The following is a 27,563-nucleotide window of genomic DNA, read 5'->3' as shown; positions in this document are numbered from 1 at the left end:
TTTGAACTGAAAAATGCTAATTTAATAAAAACTCAAAAAATTATACACTTAATCTTCTCATGAATAACAGACAAATAAGTCTTCACACAACCTTCTAATTAGGCAGTCTAGCACCAAGGGCAGACAACTGCAATTCTGTCCCCTCATGAGTGCAATGGCAAACCATTTTGCTACCCTGCTCAAATTACAGCTCCGGCTTCACATCAACACCATAATAAAACTAATGTTCTTCTAAGATGTTCTTACCCCTTCTGTGGCTCAGTGGTTAAAACAGTGGACTCGCATTGCTATAAATTGTGGGTGGACATAAGCACAGCCTGCCCAATGTGTAGCTTTAGGTTTACCAACAAACAAGGAAACAACAAAAAAGGATGTTCAAAACTTCAGGGCCTAATGCATAAATGGTTACACTCAGATAGTTAGCTCACCAACCAAAGAATGATACTAATTGTACAACATTTTCATTGTCAGATAGCATATTCTTTTCTAGACCCTATTACTGAGAACACAGTACCAAATACTATCAAAATTACATGACCAAATTATAAATAACTCTATTTTTCCCATTTAATGAACTATAATCTATTAATATTGTTGAAAAAGATTTTATTATAGCCTTAGGTTCGTAAGTAATTCAAAAATTTATTTTTGAAGTGATTTTTTTTTTACAAGATAAATACAATTACAAATATGATCACGATAATAAAAATTTAGTTACAAGCCAGTTTTCCAAAATACTATGAACTGTAAAACTTGCAGTATCTAATTGGAATTATTTCTCTTTTTTCTTTTTCTTGTCCCTTTTAGTTTCCTCAGTACCAGGCATAGAGGTATTCACTGTTTGTCTAAAGCCTTGTTTCTATAGAATATGACAAAAAAAAATCAGGATTTAATGACATGAAAATAAAAATTAAACAATACATTCTACTAAAAAGTTATGAAATTTTTTTTATTGTAATAACAAATTTACCTAATAATTTTAGAACATGTGTTACTATTTGCAAACAAATATTCAATTTCCCCGATGACTTTAAGATATGTCTTACTCTTTAGAAACAAAGATCAAAATATACAATAACTGTAAATTGTTTCTCTCAAGAAAAAATTAAAATAAAGAAGAAAAAATTGTATATTTATACAAATAAATTATCTAACATAGTTATAATACTCCATAGCTTATTCTAATTTTTCTGGTCATTAAATACTTTATTTTAATAATAGACAGCTAAAAACTATAATGAATGTCATATTATTCTAACCTTCAAGCTGATTTTTCAGAAGCTGAAACTACTTTACTAACATCAAAAACAAACAAAAACTTGATTCACATGAAAACAGAAGTTAGTTTCATGTATCATGGTATAAAAGAGATTGTACAGTTACACAGAAAGAGTTAATTCTAAGTTAAATAATCATAAAAGATGCAGTATTAATGACAAGAATATACACATAATTTTACTACTATAGATCAGTGTTTCCCAAACTGTGGGGCACTCACTCTCAGGAGAGGATAAATGATGTCTTGGAGGAGCATGAGCAATTAGGATAGAGTTAATAGTGCAATAATGCAAAATTAAGCACTTTAATATATCCTTTATTAACATGTTAGCTCCCACACAACCCACCAGCAGGTCATGTGGGTCTTACTGGAAGACTATTGTGCTCTGTTGGCTGGAACACGACTACATATGCACTTTTCCTAAAAACCGTAATTGTAAAATGACCAGTGGGACCTTGGAAAGTGTTGGTAAAATAGGCTTGGGAGCCAATGTATTAATGAAAGTAAGAAAAAATTACTACAACATATATAATATTTTAACGTGTGTCCTGGTATCATATCTTATAACTTACTCTTTCACTTATTAAAAAAAAGGGAGGAAGGCACGAAACCATATTCGTTAATAAAAGGGGGGTTGTAGGAAACGTGCCCTAGATGGCGTTTCAAACAGCTGTACACAATAATGTAAGTTGTTCTACATTTTCGTTATAACTGTTAGGGCTAGCTGGGTTATAGTAGGTTACCTCTGATATTTTTTATACTTCATATCAGGATCTGTTTAAAAATGAAATGATATTCTGGAAAATAAATTTTGTCTAGTGTTAAATTTTCAAGTTATCAAAGTTGATGTTACTTAATTAGAAAAACAGTACATTTACACTAACTATTATGATTTATATTCTTGTCAGTTTTTGAAACATAATAGATTTATAATGACTGAAAAAGATGTGACAAGTACAAATCTCTGGATGGTTTTGCTTTAGTGTTTTGTGGCTATGCTACATGATAGATGTTTTCAACTGTAATTCTCACACAGTTTATTTACCTGAGAGGACTTCAACTTCTTTTTCAGTTTATGAATATCTACATCTGGGTCTATAAGAAAAAAACAAACAAATAAATATTACAAAAATATTTCATTCAGTTTATTAGTTTATCCTTTAATTGAGCCAAAAAATGTTAGGTTGTAAAAAATAATATAGTAAATAAACATACAGCTACAACTTTAAAAAAATCTAAAATTAACTAAATGTTGGCAAACATTGGAAGTTTAAGTAAAAAAATTTGCAAGTTATGCTTTTAAAGATTTAAAAATTGTTACTTTAAGCTTAAAATTTACATACCATTCTGAAGCTGTTTCTTCTTGTGGACAGGTTCATCTGGAGGAATGAATGACTGACTTCTTTTTTCTTGTCTCTTTATCTCAGCATTACTTCTTTGCTCCTACAAGAAGATTCAGGTGCTAAGTACAAATATTTATAACACTTAAGCTTTTAAATGTATATGTAATTTAGAGGTTTACATACAATTAATGCTTTACTCATTTATTAGCCTCCCTTGCTATGAACAAGCACATTATAACTGAAATCATGAAAATGTTTTCAAATGTCATAAAAAGGCTTTTTTTTATTCAGATGCTCTTAAAATTCATAATAGAAACATCTATCTGTAATAACTGTAGTCAACTATAATCTTTATAAGATATGTTACTGGGATACTGGCATAGTGATCCTTAATATTGAAATACTGACCAGAGAAAGGGCAGCTAGCTAGCAGACACACCACACAAGGATTTTGTTTAGCTCCTTAAACTTGATAGATTTGATTGTCAATTTTATAATGAGACCACAGCTGAAAACAAAGTGACATACACTGTAGTCTTGGACCTTCCCACTTACAGCTTGGAATACTGACAGCTAAGCTGCATTAATGAAATAGTGCCTCAAGTCTTGGACCTTCCAATTTACAGCTTGGTATGCTGACAGCTAAGTTGCACTAAATGAAATAGTGTCAGTAGTTTTGGACCTTCTCATTGAAAGCTCGGTATACTGACCAACAAAACATGCTTTGTACTTATAATTTTATCACTCGCTGTCTGGTGTGGATATTGTTCTATAAATATTATAACAGATACATCTTTGCTCTTTTACTACTACCATTACAGTAAATGCAGGCTTTACAGCAAGAAGAAAAGTTACTTTTATTTAATAGTGTATTTATTTATTTCATCAATTTGAGCAATTGCCATGAAAAATCACAAAACCTGAAGACTATTTCATGAACTGACCAAAGATAAATCCAGGTTTTTTTTTAACCAGTAAATTTAAAGATTGGTTGGTTGGTTGGTTTGGTGTTTTATGGTGCAAAGCAACTAACCTATCTGCACCAAACATCCAATAAAATTAAAGTAAAATTATTAAACTTTGTAAAAAGAAATTAGGGTAAAACAAAGCAAAGTTTAATTTTTTAATTAAAACCATAAATAGCATTAAATTCAATTTTTATATCTAGTCTACAGCAGTAAGAAAAAAACTACAGTAATAAAAATTGTAAAGGACTTTCTGTAGAATAATTGTAATTATCATAACTTGCCACAGTGACTAACGGGTAAGTTCAAAAATCAGATTTAGTCACCTGAAGTTGGGCTTTTCAGTCCTGGTTTCAAATTATTTGATGTTATGGCCACTTTCAGAAAGTAAAGTAATATACATTTTAAAAGACTGTAGCAAAATTTTAATTATTATAATTCACAAGGATGGCTAACATGTAGTTCAAACATCAGCATTAGATACCTGAAGATGGCCTTTCCAGTCCTAGTTTTGAGTTGTTTGATGTCATGTCAATTTTCTAATTTCAAATCAAACTAGATGTACTTTAATTCGTAAAAGGAAATCACATTAATAAAAGGTATAATTTATAAATTAAAAAACTTAAATAGCATTTAGAAGATTAATGGCCTTTAAAAAACTAAAAACATTTTTAAGGTGGAGAGTGTCACCATCACCAATAACATTGTCTTGGGACAAAACATGTTTAAAATGGTGCCATCATTGAATGTCATAATGACGACAAGACAGTTTATTGTGACCTGAGTGTCACACAGACAACAAACTGGTGCATTAGTCCCAGATAAAAGAAAATGATGAGTTAAAAAATTGTGACCAATGCATAGTCTAGTTGGGACAACTTCCTCTTTTCGATCCTTGCAGAAGCAAGACAACCAACGTCCAATAGAAGGTTTTATTTGGAAAAGCTTGTTTTCATGTTGTTCACTCCAAGTCAACTGCCAATTGGTACGAAGCTAAGCCTTGAATATAGGACCATAGTCCATGTATGGAACAGGCATAGCAGTGATAATGCAGACAGATTTAGCTGTGGTTTCAACAAGCCCATTCCCGCGAACACCAACGTGACCTGGTATCCAGAAAAACCAGACAGAGGTAGATGTTCAAAAGAAATGGGTCAGTTGATTTTGAATATTGGCAACAACAGGGCGAGAACTATTTCAGGGCCAGAAGAGGAGTAAGTGAGTCAGTATGAATAGTGCAGTTTGAGTACTGCTTAGCTTCTATGTGATCCAGGGCAAGAGAAATGGCACACAGTTCAGCAATGAACATAGAAGCTGTAGAGGGGATTATGCATGCAACCACCAAACCAAAACAAACCATGGCAGACCTGGCACAGTCACACCATATCAAACCATCTGTTTAAACAGGAATGGAAGGATGGTTTGAAAGAAGTTCAGCAAATAACAGACAGTATTTCCAATTGGGAGTGTCTGCTTTTCTCAGATGACTTAAAGTTAGGTCACATTTGAGGATTGTAATGAGCAATGGTGGGATACCAGTGGATACAACAATGTTATTCAAGGACAGACCCAATTCATCCAACTACACCTGAAAATAAAGGGCAAAAGGAACAGTGGCAGATAGCTTGTCCTGAAAAAGCATGGTACACCGAGGAAGGAAACCACAACCCCAGGTGGTAAGGATAAAAGTTTAAAGCATACAGTAAAGACAGTTGCAAAGAGCATAGGTGTAGAGGAGGTTCATGAGACTCTGTGTATAAACTGAGAAAGTGCAGAAAGTGCCAGTGACCCACAGTCTAGTTTTGATTGAATAAGAGCACAATATATCTTTAGCATAAAATATTGATCTGCTTCTGAAGTGGTGGAAGAGAGGACACAGAGGATGTTCAGTGCTCTTGTACCTTTGACCCATAGCTGCTTAATGTGTGGTATAAAGGTCAGCTTACAGTCAAAGATAATCACCAATAACTTTGTCTCAGGGTCCACAGGCAGCACAACTTCACTGATACAGAGTTCAGGATCAAGGTGAATACCCCATTGGCAGCAAAAGTGCATGCAAACAGTTATAGAGAAAGTTAAAACCGTTTGCTATGGTCCACTTCAGTAAACGATTGAGAGCAGTCTGTAGCTGTCGCTCAATATACCTCATGTTCAACGAAGGACATGAGATGTGAAAGTTGTTGACATAGAACCCTTTTGCAATAGTAAGAGAAAGTTGTTCAGTGATGGGATTAATTTTTATACTGAAAAGTGTGACTCTCAAAACACAGCCCTGAGGTTGTTCCTGTAGAAAAGAATGGGAAAGTGTTGAACCCACATGAACTTGGAATTGCCTGTCCATTAAAAATTGTTTAACAAAAATGGGCAAATGACCATGTAACCTACATAAAACGAGGTCTCGCAACACGCCATACCTCCACCTTGTATCATAAGCCTTCTCAATGTCAAAGAATATTGATACAAGATGTTGTTTGAGAAAGGCTTCTCTCATTGATGTTTCAAGTCAAATCAGGTGGTCCATGGTGGAGCCCTATCATTTGAACCCACACACTAGATGGGCTAGAGGAGGTTGTTTGATTCCTTGAATCAAATAAAACAAGCATTAACCATCCTCTCTAAGGTCTTACAGAGACAGCTCAAAGCAATTGGATGGCATTTTGAAGGAATCTTGGGATCCTTCCCAGGCTTAGAGGAAGGTAGGACAATAGCCTGGTACCAGGCATCAGGAAGAACATTCTCCTGCTAGATCCAGTTAACAACAATCAGAAGAATAGCAAGAGAAGTAGGAGATAGATGGAGCAGTATCTCACAGTGTACATCATCAGGTCCAACCAGTGTACTGCCAGACCAATGAAGGGCCAGTTTGAGATCCACCAGTGTAAATGGGTGATTATAGTCATAGAGACAATCAGCTCGAAAGGAAAGAGGTGATAGCTCTGCCTGAGTCTTGATGGCTAAGAAGGTGGAGGATGAAGCAGAAGTGCTAGGTACCTGGCAAAAGCTTTTACCTAGAGTATTGGCGATGCTCCGGTTATCAGCTACTTCCTGGTCATCAAAGAACATGACCAAGAGGGGTAAAGAATTATATTACCCACTGACCTTTCCAATCTTGTCCCACATGACTTTGGAATTAGTGATAGAAAATATGCTGGTTGTGGACTTAATCCAAAATTCCTTCTGGATTTGACGTCTCATCCACTGAGCATGTGCACGGGCCTGCTGGAAAGTGATGTGGTTTGAGAGTGTAGGATACCTATGAAAAGTATCCCAGGCCCATTTTTTGGCCTTCCATGCCAAGTGGCAGACAGGATTCCACCATAGGCAAGGATATCGTGGAAAACGTATTGAGGTTTTAGGAATACAGTCAGTCACTGCTGCCACACAGTCGTCTATTTCAAGTTCTGTGAGAGCAGTGAAAAAGGGCCATTTGGCTTGATCTAGCTTCCACCGGAGCATGCAGGTTGGGTGGCATCAATCACATCAGTCTCTCTCAAAATTATGGGAAAATGATCACTTCCTCATGGGTTATTGTCAACCCTCCATGAAAAGTGGGAGAATAGAGAAGGGGAGCAAATTGAGAGATCAACAGTAGTAAAGGACCGACTAGGTGCATGAAAAAAAAAAAGTTGTGATCAGAGAGCATACGTGCTCTACAGAGTGACCCCTCCTATCAATATCAGCACTTTCCCAGAGGGGATGATGTTTATTAAAGTCTCCCAGAATTAAAAAGGGAGACAGCAACTGTTCAATGACAGCATCATAGGTCTCTTTAGGTGACAGGGAGAGAGAATAAACAGTGATGGTACAATCCAAGGAAACACAGATGGCTACGGCCTCCAAGGGTGTGTCGAGTGGCAAAGACAGGCTTAGCACATGCTGATCAACCAACAGTTCCACCCCTACATGCACTCATTCATAACACAGCCTGTCATTTCTATACAAAGAAAACTGCTGAAAGGTGACTGTAACAGCAGGTTTCAGAAAGGTTTCCTGTAAGGAAAGAATACAGGATGGCAGGAAACAATCAGTGCTTTGATGTCACCCAGGTTAGAATGCAAACCTCAACAGCTACATTGTATCAAGGTGGCTATTTTTATCTATGTGTAGTTGAACTGGATGGAGGGCCCTTCTATTTATGACCACATCTTTTTTCTTTATTTGAAGGTCTGTTGACCCCCATGGATCTTGCCCCTGGATCAATTGGGCAGGTCTTTGCTGTTGGAAGAGGATTCCAGTGAATAAGGACGTGAACAAATGATCATTTTGCATCTTGAAGTGGGAGAAGAAGATGTATCCGAGGAGATGCCTGTACCAGGAACCAAAGAAAGTGGATTTGTTGGAATGTATGTAAGGGACAGAGATGGGTGTTGAAGTTGATTCATCAACTTTTTTAACCATGGAGGTTAAAAGACTCTTCATTTGTTTTGAAAACAATTCTTTTTGAGGCACAGAGAGATCTGTCTACAATCCCACTGTAGTAGTGGAACAAAGTGCAGGAGCATATGTCCAAGATGAAGTGGTGGACAGCAACTTTCAAGCCTTAGGGTAAATAACGTTTCCAATCTTCTTCAAACAGTGCACCTCTTTTTCTTCAAACCATTTAGAACAAGAACGAAAGTAGAATGGGTAAGAGCCATTTCAATTGGCTCAATGAGGGTCCATTTCATACTCATAGGCATTGTGGTCCTTGCCACCGTAACAAGCACATCAAAAAACCACAACATGATGTCTTCAAGTGACCGTACCACTGACACTGGAAATATCTAAAAGGGTTTAGAATGTATAAACATACCCTGCAATTAAGATAACCTGCCTTGGTGGTGGCAGGTGGACGTGGTGATGTAAATGTCAGAACGAGGATACTGGTTGGCATCTTTGCAAGTGGAGATACACCTCACTGCAGAAACTCCTTGGATGGAGCAACCAGTGAGAATCTCTGACTCTGGGATGTTCTTCAAACCCCTCTCAACAATAACTCCTCGTGATGAATTCAAAGTAGCATGAGGTATAACCTCAATAGGTATATCCCCAATTGCCTTTAAATGCAAGAGGAGTTCACTGTGTTGAGATATGGATGTTTCCACCAATATGTCACCAAAGTGAAGCTTTTTGACTGCTTTGGAGAGCCAGCAAGTCCCTTCTGAATAAAAAAGGGAAACATTTGCTCTAAAGGTTTGTCTGAAAGAGAATGTAATATGAGAAAATGAGGTACAGGTGTTACAGATGTTGAAGATTGCTACTCAGAATCTTCAAGATATGGTCGTTTATCTATGGATTGTTTTTTCACTATTTTATTTAAGTTTTTATTTCAAGGATGCATAATAAAAAAATAATTTTTGTTGCCCACTGACTCTACCAACCATTGAGCCCTACAAGGGGATGCACTACAATGCCAAACATGGATACTGCAGCAACACCAGGGTTTCTTGAGCACTATACCCAAACACCAGCATCAGATACAATGTCCACAACACCTGTTGAGAACATCCAACACTGGTACTTGGTTGACCCTAGCACAAGTGATCCTAGAAGGCCACTGATCTACAGGAATTCAAGGCCAAAGTGGTGTGTTAGGGTTGGACCCCTCAACTACCAGGATCTTCTCTTCCCCTTCACGGATCGCCACACACGGCAAAGACATGGGTAGATGTTTAGATCCCAGAGAAGGCAAACTGAAAGAACAGAACTTTCCCTGGGAGGTCCCCTCACCACGTACAGGAATACACACAGGGGAAATCTAAAGAAACAGCATCCTCAATAAGATCTTGAAAACAAAAAGCAACAAGTTATGCAAACTAATAATAGAAATTTGTAGTGATAAAAATAAATAGAATTTTTTTTTTAAATTTGAACTTTTACTTTCTTGAACAAGAAAAAGAACAATTTATGATTCTCAAGAATTTCTTTATTTTTGCTTTTGATTACAAAACATTTCAAGCTATATAGTATATAAATAGTTACTAAAACCAAGCTGTATACATTTTTCTTGACTTATTTTCCCTGTAATTGTTGTCATATCAAACTTAACCAATATAATTATCATTCTTCCATATAAACAAACTTCAAATTGATCAGCCAAGGAGGAGGATATTTTAAGAAATCTTGATCTGGATCAAAGTCTAAATTCAACTGAATGGTGGAAACTATACAAATATCAGTGTGTTTGAATTTAAGTTTTGCTTAAAAATAACTAGGGTCAATTTACTGATTTCCTTATGATTTCATAACTCATAATTTTTCATTTTTAAATGCATTTTTTTCTGTTCTCTCTTCTGCAAGATACAAATAATAACTCATGGTTTTAAAAAAAAGAATAGGTTTCAGTAAATATTTAGCAGTGAAGGGTGTTACAATGGAAAAGTTAATTTTGATTACAAATCTTAAAATTTAACATGATAAAATATTTACATTTTAAATGAAGAAGAAATACATGCTTTACATTTACAGAAAAAACAACTGGTAACACTTATACTGTAAATTAAACTACTTACTTGTTTTTCTTTAAGTTTTTTAGCTTTTCTTTCTTTTTCTTTCAGAAAATATTCACCAGTAGCTAATTCCTTATCAACCTGAAAAGTTTATACATAACTAAAACTTCTCATGGAAACTAAAAATAAGTCAACAATGTAATTAAATTGCTCCTCAACTGATAAAAAATACACAAATATATTTTTGTTTTGTTTTAGAATTTTCATGAAAAACTCAATCAAGGTAATTTCTACATAGTCATCCTTAATTTTGAATTGACAGAATACAGGAAAGACAGCCAGCCCACAGAATCCATCATCAAGTTTTGAGCTATTCTAGCCTGAACGAATAGTGAGATTGTACTGACAATTTCATAATATAGTACACCCATAACCCACTAGGGCAGAGCCTACTTTTCTAAACACTAGACCATGCCCATCAGATTTATAAAATACAAACGAATTCATCATACAATGTTTATCTCTAGTATACATTAACCTACAGCAAGTTATTTGACTACATTCAAATGAAATGATATTTAATATTTATCTATTTATATTGTATCACAGTGATCCAAAACTGCAATACAATAAGGCCATTAAGTAAAAAATAAACGTAAAGGCTGATGTATCACATTAATATGTAGGATTTTATTAACACACAAGCTTAATGTAGTACTTCATATTGCAAGTTTACTTTTATGTCAATACCCTCAAGTTTAAATGACATTAAAAGACCACAATTTAAACCTTTTTTTAAAAACAGATTCTTACAGCTACTTGCCTACTTCAATAATCCTGAAGGATTTTAAACATGAATTTTAAGAAACAAAGAGAAAATGAAGAATAAAATTATGATCTAAATATTTTTATTGTTTGTTTTTTATACCTTGCTTTCAGGCTGAGGAGGAGGGAAAGGAGTATATTCACCCTTGCTTCTCTTTTTCTTTGGTTGTTTCCTTTTACTGATATTTTTACTTTTGAATTTGGGAAGAAATCGTTCCCAATTTTCATTTTTTAACTTTGGGTCTTTTGCCAACTCTCTTTTAATCATTAGAGCCTACAAAATAAAAAAATGTGCTATGACAGGTATTATATTCTCTACTTAAACAACAATGGTGACATCAAACTAACTAAAGATTCATGGAACCCAACATCATACTGGATGATATCAAGAAAAGTAACATTTTTACTATAACTAATTACTTATTACAGGCTATTTGCACCTTGTGTTCACAACCAACTCATCTTACCAGTTTAACTGCATCTAAAGATTATTTTACCAGTTCAACATCTGCATATATTACATTAAAACTGTTTATATATAAATAACCTTCATAACTCTCTAGTTCTGTTGTAATACAGCAACATTTTAGACTATCTGGTTTTAAAATTAAAATTATACTGCTAAAAAAAAACAACAGATGTACTGAAACTTTCATAAGTAACAAAAACAATACATAGAATACGACTCTTGTTTAGAAAAGGCAAAATATTAGTTCCTTCTAATTTATAAACCTCACAAAATGTGCTCAAATGAAAATTTTCTGACAACTAACACTGAAAAAGAGAGATAAAACAAAAGACTCCCTATAAAACTGTAAAAACTCGCACAAGTACGGTACCTTAATGTTGTAGATTGGGTGGATGTTTTTCATTGTTTCTTCAACAATTTTTCGGACCTAATAAAGAAGAAATATAACTATCATATCTAAAACTCAATGCTTCCACTTTAATGTTTAAGTTCAATGTGGATTAGGTAGATTTCATCTGTTTAACAGAAACACATGTTTGTCTTCAGCAGTAGCAGCAAAGGGGAAAATTGAAATGATTGTAAAAGATTTGGAAATGAGAAAATTAATAAAGTAAGGGATTTTAGTTTGTTTTTTTGGCATATCCAAGAACCCCTAGAAATTTCATAGTAATCAGACATTTTAAAGTTGGAAATGTTTTGTTACAAACAGATACAAGACAACATAATTTCCAAGCAATGAAGACTAGAGATTATTTTAACACTTCCTTTGTGTCTACAAATATTATTTTACAAGCTTAACTGTATACCAAAGGATTATTTTATCATTTTAACTGTGTAGCTAAAGATTATTTTACCAGTTTAACTGTGTCTGTAGAAATTATTTTACCAGTTTAACTGTTAAACCTGAGACACCATTATTAAAACACCATCTGAATGTACATTTTTAAGTTTATGTAAAGCTTTTATATTTCCATCATAAAGCAAACTTCCATGAAAATAGACAACAATGTCAGCTTTTTCTCGTAATTCATAATTCTTTATCTAATTGAAATAGTTACAAACTGGATGCATAAAACAAATCTACTTTTTGAAGTTAATACTTTCTACCACTGAAAATGTACTTACAACAGGTACTTATGTCCTCTTACCCATAGCTATCTTGATATTTATTTTCCCTCCAGGTATTGCTAAATCTTATGAACAGGGCAACAATCTTTTATATACATATATTTTTTGCATCACTGCATATGTACGTACTGATCATGTGACCACTCTCCACCAATCCCTTTGCATCTTCTATACTAGTGCAGGTAACTCTCCACCATTGCAGCACAATCCTCACTTTTGCAAATTGACATATACTAACTCAAAATCACTAGTAAATCAGTGGGGAGGAAGGATGGGATGTTGGTGAGAGAGGTAAGTACCTATCAGAAATACATTTTTAGTTTCAAATAAAATAAACTTGGCAAAAATATCCATAGGAATGGCCTTAATTTTAGAACCTGATAGTCAAGTGAGATCCACACATGCAAAAACATCCAGGAGAAGACCCTTGGTTTATACCGAATTATGTCAAGTGTGGTCCATTTGGGCAGAAAGCATCCAGCAGAACCACTTTGCATAATACACATTGTGCCATAATGTGTATATAATAAGAAACATAATAATGACAATCCTCTCATCATCGAGCGAATACACTGAAGCAGGAAAAACAAGGTAAAAATGGTCCTTCCCTGGACTGAAAAACTTCCTTAAAAGTGCAGTTCTGCAAAAAGGGAGAACAAGCAGAAAACTCAGGGAAAGCATCCAATTACCACGAAATTAATGCATGAATCTCCATGTCTGACATCAGCAACTCACCATACTGGGAACTAATGACACAAGTTTTTGTCCATATTGGGGGGAACTTCTTAATCCGCCACATGAAAACTGGAATTCATAAATCCACATGGTTTTGTGAAAAAAAAAGAAAAGTAAAGGAATGACTAAATGAACAAGTAATTCCAACTAAAAGTGAAAATTAGCAAGAAAATACATAAAAAGTAGTAAAATGTACTTGAAAAACAACTGAAAATACACATCTGAACACTGTAATGCTAATCTAGAAAGTGAGGATTGTGCTGTAATGGTAAAGGGAGCTATGTGTCCTAGTTTAGTAGGTGCAATGGGATTTGTGAGAGTGGTCACATGATCAACACACGTTGCTGCAATGATGCAAAAAATATAGGGGTATAAAAGACTGGTGTACTGTTCATAAGATTTGCCAATGCCTCGAAGGTAAATGAAGATCGAGACAGCTATAGATAAGCAAAGTTAGTACTGTTCTGGAATTTTCTATACTCATTGTAGTAAAACAGCTAAAATAAAAAGTTATATCAACACAATGATAAAAATATCCTTTACTGATGAAGCAACAACAAACATGCACTGAAATTAAACCTAAATCACATCTGTACAGCAATTTGATATCTACATCTGACAAACAAAGTCAGCTACAGCACGAAAACTTCTGAAAATACAAACGAATAGTTATAGCTGCAGTAAAATAAACAGAGAAAAACTACACAGCTAACAAAGTCCTTATGAAAGTCATTTGTCTAAAGCATTACCTAAATAACTTTTTCTGTGCACAGTGGACTAACGCATTTGTTAATATCTTTATATAATATCCACATCTGCTTCAAAACAAACAACAAATGAGTGATAATAAAAATATCCAAAACTTTTATACATGCTTGTTCCATTCACTTTTTTCTAAAAAACAAAACATATAAATTAATTCTTCAAGTCTTGTTTCAGACGCATGCTTTGTGACTAGTAAAAAAGTATATCAAGAACATGATTCATAACTATTGATAATTTTGCATTCTGATTTTCAGTTGTTCTGTATAAACATTTTTCTGATAAGTTAATAAAACATAACTTAAGATGCTATCTATAATAATTAAGCTAATATATATTTATCAAAATTGTAGGATACAGTATGACAGAATTAGATATACAAAATAAAACTAAGGGGTGTGTGTTTTCTTACAGCAAAGTCACATCAAGCTATTTGCTATGTTTACTGAGAGGAATCAAACCCCTTATTTTAGCACCGTAAATCCATTACAGCTGTCCCAGTGGGGAACAAATGAAGATGTAAGTTAGTCTTAGGCCAATAAACAGAACTATTACTTACATGTTGTAATCCCTTATAAGGACCAAGAGCAGCAACAGTGTTTCCTTGGACACAAACATAGCAGTTCGTGAGCAACTCAATAGCCTGTAATTTAAAAACGGATAATAAAAAAGATTGGGCATATTATGTCAGCAATTTAAGTGGGTTGCAATTATTCATATATGGAAAATAATTTCTACTTCTATTTTTAGTTACAAATTGTTATGGTAACTAGTTCTAACTTTAATTTATCTATTACAAAATTTATGAGTAAACATGCTGTCTCTAAAATAGAAATATTTTTAAGAACAAAAAAAGGCACCATCTGCTGCAACAGTTTTTTTCTGTTTCTGAGATAAATAATATGCTTGAAAATAAATCAAAACAAAAAACTGACTTTCAATATTGAAAAATTCTGATTAAAACACACAAGATTTCACAATTATTTTTTAATTCAAATGTGCTTTCCCTCATAATGTTAGATATCGGGAAGAAAAAAACATAAACCACTAACAAGTTCCTACATTATATCAAACTCTTCAATAAAAAATAGTTTAAACTATTAAATAAACACAAAAAGGTTTATGCTCACCTTCAGTGTGGAACCATTTGGACCAATAAGCCGTTGCCGTCTTTTCACAAATCTTTCTCTATTACGAACCAAACTGCCTATCTTAATGATGTCACATCCCATGTCATCACTCAACACTTTTATTGCCTAAAAACTGCTGAGTTAGTTTGTTTTCTATATTTTATTTCTGTTTAAGACTACATACATTTAATATGCTTTAGATCAATAAAAACTATACTTTTTATGTCGGCACATCTCCAAACACAAAGAAAAATAAAATTGTTTAATTTTAATGAAATGACAACATGTATACATTATGCACAAAGTTTAATGAAAGTACTATATATATCTGCTTTATATAGATTTTTTAAAAAGTTTAATGTAAGAATTATATTATATACCTTACACAGGTTCTGAAGTTTAATGAAAGTACTACACACCTATGTTATGCAGATATTAAAGTTTAACAAAAGTACTACATACATATATTATGCACAATTTAAAGCTTAATAAAAGTACTACATGCATTTTTTATGATAGATGTTAAGACTATATAATAACAAAAATGAGTACTACGTAACTTTAACAAAATCAATCTACTTTTTATTAAGAGACTTAATTTCAAACTGTCACGTATTTCTTATGACTATATTAGTAACAAAATTTTCAAATACTGCTTTTGGCATAATCTTTAAGCTATAAAGGTTTAGATGTCCATCCCACAATCCAACCAACAAATAAAATCTAGTTAAAAACTATCCAATTTTAAAAATTTATTCAGTTATATACAACTAAAAAATACAGTAAAAATGTCAAAATTATATGGATTACATAAGATGAGACTGATATCAGAAGTTAACCATACTAAGAAAACTACATTGACACCATTTTCCCATTGCATTATCCAATTCTTTACAGATGGTCTTGCTGACATTAGTATTGTTAGAATTTGTTAGAAGGCAGGATTAAACTTTTTTGAGTAAATACAAAAATAAAAATCTTAATGTTTGTTCCTTTTCTAGTGATACAATATGCATGGATTAACATGTTGTGTTCTCTTCAAAAACAGAAAAAAGAAAGGCTGAATTAGATTTAATGTTCCCTTATAGATAAAACGTAACCATACAATGTTTGGGAGAAACAATACATATAAAGGAGAAACCACAAAATGTTTGTTCTCTTTAAAAAGCTTGAAGAGGTAACAACAAAATGTACAGATAAACACAATATATATGGAGACAATTGAAACATGCTGTTAAAAATAAATTCTGGATGATCAAACATTACTGAACGTGGCAGTAACAAATTCTTTAGTTTAATGACAAATGATAAAGGTTTGCATCTTTCTCTCATGCAGTACACTTTGGTCATAACTAAGGATTCCTCTAGCATGGAAATAAAATCATAATATTTATTATAGATATTATTTCAACTTGCCAATTGGATATCAAGTCGACATTATAGGTTTCCTATGCTGAAAATGTACATCTAATAGGTACTTACCTGCTCTCACACATATATATCTATTCTCATTCAATGCTACCCTCTATATGCAAAAACCTTTCTTGCATGCCACAAGCCTTGCAACTCCCACAAAACCCATGATCATCATGGTTCAACTGCATCTTGCAGTAAATCATTGTGTGACAGCTCTCCCCCAATAGGAGTGCTATGCAACATCCTGATGCACAATTCCCTCTATTCAATTTTCCCAAACTATTACTTTGAACTAAAGCAGAAAAAGCAGCAGCAGTTTACAGTAGGAAGCGTGAAAGAAGGGAAATACATTTTCAGTTTAGGAAAAATTATACTTCCCATACAGTACATTACCTCATCTCACATATATAAGCAGAATCCCATATTGAATCATTGGAGGAACCAGTGTAAGAGACAGAAATAAGCATCCTTTGAAAGCACCTGAAGAACATCCAAAAACTGTGATCCTGTAGTAGAAGACCATGCATGGCAGACTGCACCTGCACAAGGGATACTCTGCACACAGTGTGGAAAGAGATTTTGCATATGTGGGTAGTAAAACAAGGAGCACAACCATAAGTGACAGAAAAATGGTTAGATCGGAATATGAACTACATTATATTCAATCCTGTCAAAAAAAGACTATAGATGAAACATCTAGAGAGAATAAACTGTCAGAAAACTAAAATGGATTTGCATCAAGATGTAGAATGGCTAGCATGTGACAAACCATAATTGGTAAATCAATTGCAGTCCAAAACCAACTGGTATCAGAAATATAACCTCTGATCCAAGGTAGAAGGAAGTTCCATACCATTTTCACCTCAAGTTTAGTAGAATGAAAATATATAAAGTGTAAACCAATCAAGGAAATGGGAAGATGTGCAAATCCACATTTAATCATACCTTTTGAAACCCAACATCTGAATGATGACAGTAATAAATGTGCCCATCAAACTCAAACTTAATCAGACCGACACCCCACACTTTGCAACATTATCCTAGGCTGTAAAACTTATTGAGGTAGAGTGCAACACAAGACGAACTATCATTCCATTCAACATAATGCACAGAAGTCAGAGTCCAACAGCACCCACAGAACAGAATTGAAGAGCCTTTGATAAAAAACATATAACCACTTCACCCTCCAGATGTTAGTGAAACATCAACCTCTGGAACTCAAGACATGGAGTTGCTGATCATGAGCCAAATTGAAGAAGGAAGAGGAAAGACAAGAAAAACATTTGAGGAAATGTGTTGATTGGTCCTCCTCTAAATCCAAAATCAGTCACCTGGAACTGACATCCAAGTGCTGACAGAATGATGGATCCCAACTGAAGGGATGAACTGCAATGTGACAGATCAACTCCAAAATAACACCATGCCCTGGATAGCACAGTACAAAAGCTGAAGTATCACATCAGCCTCCAGATCCCACCACACAGAAGTGAATTGCATTTGTAAAATATAAGCAACCTCGTTCTCTGGATAGAACTACACAAAAGCTGTGTGCAACATCAACCTCCATGACCCACCACATGGAGATGGAGCGTATTTATTAGTAGACATGTGCAACAACATCCCCTTGAATAGAACCATACAGAATTGGAACTCATTGCAAACACCTGAGTACCACCACAAAGAGAAGAACTGCTTAAACAGATTACATGGAATCACACCCTTCAAACAGAACTGTACAAAAGCTGGGTGTAACATCAACCTTCAAAGGTCACCATACAGAGATAGAGAGCATGCCTGGAGTAACACACCCTATCTGAACCAGCAGAACACCACCACCCTATGTTCTAGTGAATGTATTTTGTAGTTTTTGTTTATTATTGCATAATCACATTTAAGAGAATACCTCCATGGTCCACTAAACCAGAAGCTAGGAACTGGAAAGTGTCAAGAACATCAATACTCCACTAGAAGAACAATAAAAAAAACATTGAAGAGTCCCAAGAAATGCCAAAATAAAAGATGGGACAATAGGCAACCATAAAAATCATATTTTAAAAAGAAAACTATTCTAATTTATTCAATTCAAGATACTCTGCAGCCATACAAAGTGGATTTGGAAAGTATTAAGCATATTTGAAAAGCCAGCACTTGCCTGGAGATCCTTAAAGAAAAATAAGGAACATACTGAAAGAAGTTGAAATGTATATAAAAAAATAACTTACCCAGTTACAGTCTCACCAAAGTTTAAAGGATGGAAACAAGTGGAAGACACTTCCTCAATGAGGAAGAAACAGCCATCTGATAAAGATAGTGTGAGATAAATGTGAGGTGTAGTCCACATACCAAACTGACAAATTTCCTCAAACAGATAATGGAGATGAGGTGAGAGAAAAAAGGTAAGGTGCTCGGTCTTATGCAAAGACATCTGGAAGATATTGCAGGAAGAAGGAGACAACAATGATTAAGCCAATCAAATCAAAATCTGAATCCAACTGGTAAAGGTGAAAGAAGAAAGATCACAAACAGAGAAATGTTGCCAAGGAATGAAAAGGCAGGGATGAAAACTGCAGAAAGAAGCTGGGCAGGCAATGTAACAATGAAGATCATGTATAGGATACAGAAATCTATTCAAATTCAGCCAGAAATAAAGGTTTTGAGATAGAAGAAAGCAAAATCAGCAAGTAGGAAGCATTCCTTCATAAGCCACCAAAGTTTTGGGAAGGAAAAAATTATCTACATAAAAGAGAGTATATGCGAAATGGTACAGTGTGTGTGTGTGTGTGTGTGAAACATTGATGATAAATATATCAAACTGATGATGCCCACAGAAAAGATAAATGGAACATGCTAAGAAAAAAGCAATCTGCCTGATGGTAAGCCATGGCAAAATAACCTGAGGTCCTGGGTAGTCATAGCATGTTAGTACTCTCTCACAACTGAGACACAAAATGCTCAGCATGAACCCTGATGTCATGAGGAAAAGAGAACACAAGATACTGTGAGAAAGTGTCATGTAATAAGGAAGAAGATAGATAAGAAATCTGTGATATGGATAAAATGGAACACACTTGAGAAATCATGCCTGAAAAGACAGAATTAAGCAGGAGAGGCTAGGAAAGATAATGGCATGATTAGATGAAGGAAAAAAACTATATATATTTGTCTTCACTAACAACTTTGGTAGGTTCAGGAGGTAGCTTAACAATATTTCAAGAAGGTCAACTCGTATAATGATCAATTTCCCAATGAGCTTCCTTGAGGTGAAGCCCATGTAATTGTGTTGGAAGTAGGTTGCAGAACCTCTAAAATGATAACATGAACTTCAGAATTTATCATGTAAAGATGAATAATTATAAAGCAATAACAAAGATAAGTTACCATTTAAAACTATAAAATAATCTGAAGTAAAGAAAATAAATGATATTCCTACATTGTATGAAATAATGAAGAAAAAAATGTAAAGATAGCAAAACTGAAAAACATCTTGACTAAAGCACAGCCTAACTAAGAGTGATAGCTCAACAAATCAAATATAGAGGGAGTCATGCATCAGGAGTGTGTTGCACTCCTATTGGTGGAGAATTTTTGCATGATGATTTAGTTGTGAGACTCATTTGAACCATGATGATCATGGGGTATGTTGGAATGCAAGACTTGTGGTACGTAAAACGTTTTTGCATATAGAGAGCAACACTGAGTGAAAATCACTATGACTGTAAGAGGAGGCATTGTATTATATCAGAATTTTACCTAACTGGTCATTAAACATACACCTTGATGCATCACCATGCCAACAAAACAAAGATTTACTTTCAATTTGTTACTGAGAACAATTTCATATTGTTGCATATATTAACCCTTTTCTACATCCATTGCTCAGTTTTAGTGTTGCTAAGACAGAATTGGAGGCCATGAGGGCAAAGAAAATGTTTATATTTTAATCTGGTGATCTACCTGTATGTTTCTTCTGTGACAAATTACATTCATGTTTAAATTATATTTTAATGAATGATTGTTAGGGATAATCTTATTTGTAGTCAAGGGTATTGTCATGTGTATGCCAATCTGTTATTACAGGTTATTATAATTTTAGATTTGAAAAAAAAAAGCTAATAACAAAAAGATACAAAACAATGACATACACCACAATACAATATCTAGTCCTGAATGTCCTTAAAAAGTAAAAGCTCCTCCTTCAAATATTTGATATTAACTCTTTGCCACAAGGCTATATTACAAGAAATCTGAATTTATGAAGCATATCTTCACAAAGTCTCACAAACTATTTGTAAGCATTAAATGTCCATTGTTCTTATAGAAACAGATTTTTTAAACATTTCTGCAAGAGATCTGTGTTTTACCCCACTAGTCTGAGTGAAACTTCAAGGAAAGGTGATTTTACATAATTTATATACATTTTTAGAACTTCCTAATGAATATCAGAAATTTTTCTGTAGTATTTATGCTCTACCTTATTTTTCCTACCCTAACACTAACTGTAAAGAAGTTATCAGTATATGGTGATATGAAAAGTTCAAAATTAGAAATAAGATGATCAGCACTACTTGATCAGAAAGTTTAAAACTAATTAAGATTTTGCATTTGTTTTATCTTAATTTTATTGTTTTACTACTGAACTTTGTACACACTTATGCAATATTCATGTCACAGCAGGAGCCCAACAGTTGTTTTTAGCAGACCTAACATAAGCAGCAAGAGCTGTGTCGTGTTTCACACTATGCATGAACTTTTAAAATTTTAATAAGTTTATTTGACTGAAGTTTGGTTAGGCTAAGATATGAAGTTTCTAATTTTTTTTACATCTCAAGTACCTTTGTTAAATAATAGATAACAACACATAAAAAACAAGAACTTGTATAACATACTGTCAAGTCAAGCTCATTTGCATTCAAGGAAAAATCAGTTATTCATTTCCCCAACACTTACTGAATTTCACAAAATTAGATTATTAAAAAAAGAATTAACCAAATGTGCAGGATGTTAGTACAATGGATCAAACCCATACCAAAGACCAAATGATGGCTATAATTCCAAATTTAGTTAGTGTATCTATATGAAATGTAACAAACTTTCAGTGAAAAGTCTACATCTGTTGTATACAATATCAAATGTGTTGTAAATGTACTTGAATTAAAGATAATCCTGTGAACTGCTGACATCACCTGACTCAGGCTCTAACAAGTCAGAGTGTGAAGAGTACAGAATAAAAATATATGTATATAATACAGATGGTATATTGTCTTTGCATAACTTCAAGTCTCCAAAATGCAAATCTAGTTTTTGTTCAGTATCCCTGAATATAACATCTGGTATTTTCTCTCCTCTTCCATGAACTGTCACTAAATCTGAAATGTAGTGTGAAATGACAAGTTAATAACTCTGAGATCTAAAACAAAATATTGTGATGAACAGCACTCTTTAAAAGATTCATATTTATTGAGCTGCAGCCACAGTAATATTCTCATCTCATACTATATGAGCTTTGAATACCTAATCTGCCAATTCCAACAGCACCTTATTTTATGGAGAGATGACACAGCTACCCATGAATAAATACAGCTCAAGTCATGCACAGTTAATACAGCATGACATCAAAAGCTGATGTCTGAGATCAACAATGTTGATGACACATGCTTCACCTGATTTTCTGATTTATGCTAGAAGTGCAACACTGCAACTACACCTAGCCAATACATCAATGGAAAAATGTTACTTCACAAACTGAAAAGTTGGGAGAAGTTTTATTATATTGTTACAAAAAATCCCTGTAGAGAAAGATCACCTGATGGATTTCATCTTAAAAAAAGGACAAGTATACCTATTGTGTGTGTGTGTGTGTGTGTGTGTGTGTATATATATGTTGTTTCTTTACTTTTTTGAGGTGTTACATTGATAGTTCCTACATGACATAATTGTAAATCCACTCCATACTATTAGAATCAACTATGAAATACAACAGTTAGTGAAAAATAAAATAATATTTCATGTCCTTAATGGACTGAAAAGATAGTGACAGTAGTCTTCCACAGCATAATTAACAAAACTCATTATAGCTTTCTCTCCCTTCTAGAAGACAAACAATTAGGAAATAACACCATATTACATTCTTAACAGTGAATCAGTTATAAGAGACAACAGCTTTTCACCTTAATGGAAATTGAATCAAAGTGATAGCAGCTTCCTTTTCTACTAGGGACTTAATAACACACTAGTGGTAACAGTTTCTCTCCCTTTGGAAAATCAAATACTGATTAAACAGCTTTCTTAAGTGGAGATCAACAATACTTATGGCAACAGTTACTCTCCCTTTGGAACATTAAACAGCTTTCTTAAGTGGAGCTTATAAACTTTAGTCACAATAGTTCCCCCTTTTTCTTTGGGAGATTAAACACATATATGAAAACACAACATTATTTCTATAAAATATTGATAAATACACAGCCATACTTGATACTGATAAAAAAGATGTTGACAATAGAGCTAAATATCTTATTTTTAACAATTTTGTTATCACATTCAACATTGTATGATGTTCAAGACTCATTAATATACCTGTTCATATGGTACACTTCTAGCAAGTAGCTTGATCATATCCCTTGCTTTGATGATGATATAAGGGTCCCACGTTTTTCTTGTTGTTGCTACTGTCATGCTTCCCTCTACAACATCCAATTCTGCTTTTATTCCCTTTGATTGAAAAACAGTATATATACATATATTAATTCTATAAAAAAAATTCTCATTCAAAATAATTGATAAACCTATTCACTTGCAGGTACAACACAAAACAAGACTATATTATGATAATGAGAATAATTTATCTAGAATATGGAGAGTCATAGTCATTTTAATCTTTATTATAGGATAACAGATATCCAGAAAATTCAAGACATTATGAGAATTAAATAAGTCATGGTGAAGGTCTTTCTGTTAATTTGATCAATGTAGCCCAAATGACTGGATTATTTCCATAATCCTGCTTTCCAACTAAAATCTCATACTTAGATAAATTAATTGAAGAATTGTAAATAAGGTTACAATGATGAAAAGGCTTAAGGCTAAGAGAGGTTATAAAATTTGCTAGTAGAAATGTGGGTTTTTAAATACAAATTTCTATATCACTACTTCAATACAATACCATATATTTTACTCATAAAAATAAACATTCCTTTATGATAATTTCAAACAACTTTTTGTAACAGATCGGTACACTATTACCTTAAAAAACTCCCAAATGAAACATTAACAAAACATAATTAGTTTTGTCCATAGGCCTACATTATGTATTAATTAACCAAATACATATTTCATTTTTTGTAAGAGAGTTACTTTATTTAACTGAAAATGTATTTCTGATAAATATCTACCTCCTTTGACAAAAAAACTAGAATTCCACATTGATATTGTGAAGAACATGTGAGAAGATGATCTCTCTTTAAGAAGCACTCAATGGAAGATCATGAGATAAGGAATTAAAAACAACACACAGTAAGAAACTGCACAACTTCTGAGTAAGAAATACTCTTTGCCCTTTAGCAATGTGTCTCCCAAACACAAAGAGCAGTAACTTGGAGGGCACTCCAAAAAAGTACAGAAATAATAGGACCCTCTAGTGTAGAGTGGCTAGGCTATGATAAACCATAAATGAGAGTTCAACTTCAACCAACACCTAGTGGCATCTGAAATTATACATCAGGTCCATGACAGAAAGAGGGTCCTCTATCTTTCACCTCAAATATGGGTACCAGCAGGGTATAATAGCTATGTACAAGAACCTGTCTCTACATGTGTAACCCTCCTACACAACCAATACCAGATCCATTGGAAAATGACATCTGGCAGATAGTGGGAAGAAGAAGAAGAGCCCAATGGGTGTTCATCTCCAGTCAAAATCCTAACAACATTGGGAAATTTATTAACCAGTCTATGGCAGGAGATTGTGCCCAGCCTTACACAAGGGAGAAGTCATGTGTCTCATCCAACCCCAGATATACCAAAAACCAACATCCAGCAGGTGGTAGGAAAGGGGACTGCAATGTTCAAGTAACAACTCCAGTCCACAACCTGGCAGCACTGGGAATTGATCATCTAGTCACTTTCAAACTTATGTGGCTGGACTGTCTCCAACAAACACCAAATCTCCAGGAACCTACATCCAGAGATTGGTAGAAAGGAGGATGTCTTAGTCAGAGGGACAAAGTGCTACATACAACACCTGAGAGTATCTGGAATTCTATATCAAACTAGGTAGTATTGTGCACATTCAGGAGGACATTCTTCCATGGTCTACCATCCCAGCAGCTAGGAACTGGTAAATAAGGACTCCCAAATTCCACTAAAAGGAGAGAAATAATGCATTGGAAAAACTGGAGAACCCCAGAACTGCTGACAGTGAGAAAGGTGACTGCATCATCTAGAATGGTACATCATGATCACAGTAAAAAGATTCTCATTGTCATAATCTCTTAGTCTATTCACTGGCTGTACAATATGGATTTAAGACTAAGTATACTTGGTCAGGCAATACTCATCACAGAGTGAGACCCAAATATGTGAAAAAGGCCCTTGCAAAAAAAACTTAATGGAATATGTACCACCACAAATTAAGTGTTACAGTACTGATGATGTTTGCCGTGGAAAGATGGAAATGTACACCCAGGAATATGGTGAGGTGATTGATCTCATGGGAATAAAATATGAAAAATGTGACAATCATTGGGAGAAAGGGAAGAAAACACCAGGCAAATGAACTGGTAAATTATCCCAGAAAGGTGCCAGGAAAAGTTCACAGGAGAGATGAAGATTTCACAGAAGAATCAAATGAACTCAGGAAAGAAAAAATGTAGAATTACATATCATCTACCCTTGAAGATCCTTCACCAGAAAAAGGAGGATGTAGGATTGGAACATTTGAGAAAGGCATTGGTGGAGCATAACATAGCTGAATAACAAATCCATCAAAGAGAAAAAAAAAAAAGGTTTGGGAAAGTTCCCTGAAATGATATGTGATTAAGAGTCATAATCAGGAGAGATAAAAGTCTTGTCCAAGTCCAAAATTAAAAGATCGCTGAAAACCTTATTAAAACAATCATTAGTTTGATTATAGCATGAAAGTGGTCAACTCCTGATGGACCAGAGCCATCCCTTTGTGGGCCTCAAAATTGTGATTTTGAAGTGAACGATAATTCCACTTTCTCAGTACAAGTGCATAACCCCAAAAATTGAAAAAGAAGATACCTCGTAACTCTCCAAAATACAGAACAAAAACATAAAATAACAGATTAACTAAATTAGTACAAGAGCAAATAACTAAAACAGATAAATAACATATTTTTATTAGAAATACATAATTATAATAATGTGATTTTTGTGCACATTATCTTTAACAAAATAATACCAGAGTTAATGTACGTATTGTTGCATAAATGTTCTTCCCCAGCTGAGGTGAAATGTGCAACCTCATTGTAAAAGGGTTAAATGATTAATTTCCCAGGTCCAGTAGAAACATGATACTTCATGTTAAACAAACTTACATGTTCTGATAGAGCATTTTTCACTAAAGGCCAACATTCACGAAGGTACTTCTCTCGATATTTGGGAAAAAGTGTTGCGAATGCACTCTCACAAAGTAATCCACGTGGATTGTCTTCTTTAGTGAATGAAGAAATTTTCATACTCCAAGCATCTTCACTTCCATTGGCAGATGATTCTATTAGATAAACACATTTATTAGCATCTGTGGGTGAGTTCACTACTACTAAATGGCCAGTTTAAAATATTTATTCTGCACCACTGTAAACTTAGTCTAAAATGCAAAAAGACAAATATTTTTCATTATAAACTTCACTAATATTATGAATATGATAGGCAGTGAATTGACAATGAGAGATAATCAATTTATGATACTGTCCAGAAATATAAAACCTAAATGAAAAACATTGTGTAATAAATTCTTGCAGATTTAAGACATGGGTTGTATGAGATTAAAAACAGACCAAGAAGAATTTGGGCAAGCATTTGGTTTGTGCTGGGGAAGGGGGGAGATGTAAATGCACTATATTATAAATAAATTTTCATTTTTAATTTAAAAACTGGTCATTTATAAGTTCAATTACATGTGGATCTCAATTCAAGCTACTTGTTTTGTGTTTTATTCTGAGTGAAATAAAACTAAATTATTTTCATTATAAATAACAGTTTTTCATTAATTTCCACTGAAAATAAACTACCTGCTTCAGTGTAACTAAACATTAATGTGGTAATGAGCACAGATATTTACATATATTGTTTTAAATATAATGTGTTTCATGACTGTGTGGACTCTTTTCGATTATTTGATAAAAGGAGTGGCAAGTTCAATTCACGTATTAATGAAAGGCATTTATTTCTTGCTTAACATTTGCTACAAGCTGCATGCACCTTGACACAAGTTATAGGCTTAACTCATAAATAAACTTACAAAATTTCACACTAACCTATCACGTGACTAATCATATGCAAAAAGCCAGTCTCTCAAACTGGAAAAATCTCACCTACATTACAATGAACTTCGCATTTTCTGTAGCTAGTATGTTTAGTGCTGCAATTTACTGACTATTCCTTTAACTGTCTCATTGATCAAATGTGAAAGTAAATTAAAGAATTAATCTGATTCAATTGGTACTGTTAGTATCAGTCTGTTATGTTCTTTCGAATTTACTTTTATTTTTACTTTATTTACACACAAGTCTTTACAAATAACACTGCTTAAAACCTTATTCCATTAACATGTGTGAATTTTAAACTTAAATAAATTCAAGCAGTTAAAAATACAAATTACAAGAATGTTGAATAAAATCAAATATTAATATAAAAATATCAAGTGATAAAATTGATTCATATCACTTAACTTGAAATGCATCTCCGTATATAACAAAAAAACATTACTTTTAAAAACATACCTTTAATGGACGACGCCATTATTAAAATCGAACTTATCGCCATCTGCATATTAGAAGATAAGACCACAAGCAAGAAAACTACTTAATTAATGTTATAAATCTCTAAGCAATCTAAATAAAAC

General features: G+C 33.7%; 1 protein-coding gene across 2 annotated transcripts; it reads right to left on the bottom strand.

The window, feature by feature from the left end:
* On the bottom strand, positions 1 to 27,563 carry dbe (KRR1 small subunit processome component homolog dbe). Of its 2 annotated transcripts, none has more exons than XM_076478339.1 (11): positions 27,442 to 27,563; positions 26,035 to 26,210; positions 23,054 to 23,188; positions 15,065 to 15,190; positions 14,494 to 14,577; positions 11,680 to 11,736; positions 10,944 to 11,114; positions 10,079 to 10,156; positions 2,623 to 2,722; positions 2,325 to 2,374; positions 1 to 859 (listed from the first exon to the last, which is right to left on the bottom strand). In XM_076478339.1, exons 1-11 carry the CDS (start codon positions 27,488 to 27,490, stop codon positions 773 to 775), a joined length of 1,113 nt encoding a protein of 370 aa, XP_076334454.1. In that variant the 5' UTR covers positions 27,491 to 27,563; the 3' UTR covers positions 1 to 772. The 2 variants fall into 2 exon arrangements, with proteins under 2 accessions (XP_076334454.1, XP_076334455.1); XM_076478340.1 differs by lacking the exon at positions 27,442 to 27,563 and adding an exon at positions 26,977 to 27,010.

The sequence above is a fragment of the Tachypleus tridentatus genome, chromosome 13 (assembly GCF_004210375.1).
Source record: "Tachypleus tridentatus isolate NWPU-2018 chromosome 13, ASM421037v1, whole genome shotgun sequence".
Taxonomy (NCBI): domain Eukaryota; kingdom Metazoa; phylum Arthropoda; class Merostomata; order Xiphosura; family Limulidae; genus Tachypleus; species Tachypleus tridentatus.
This window is presented reverse-complemented; position numbering and strand designations above follow the sequence as displayed.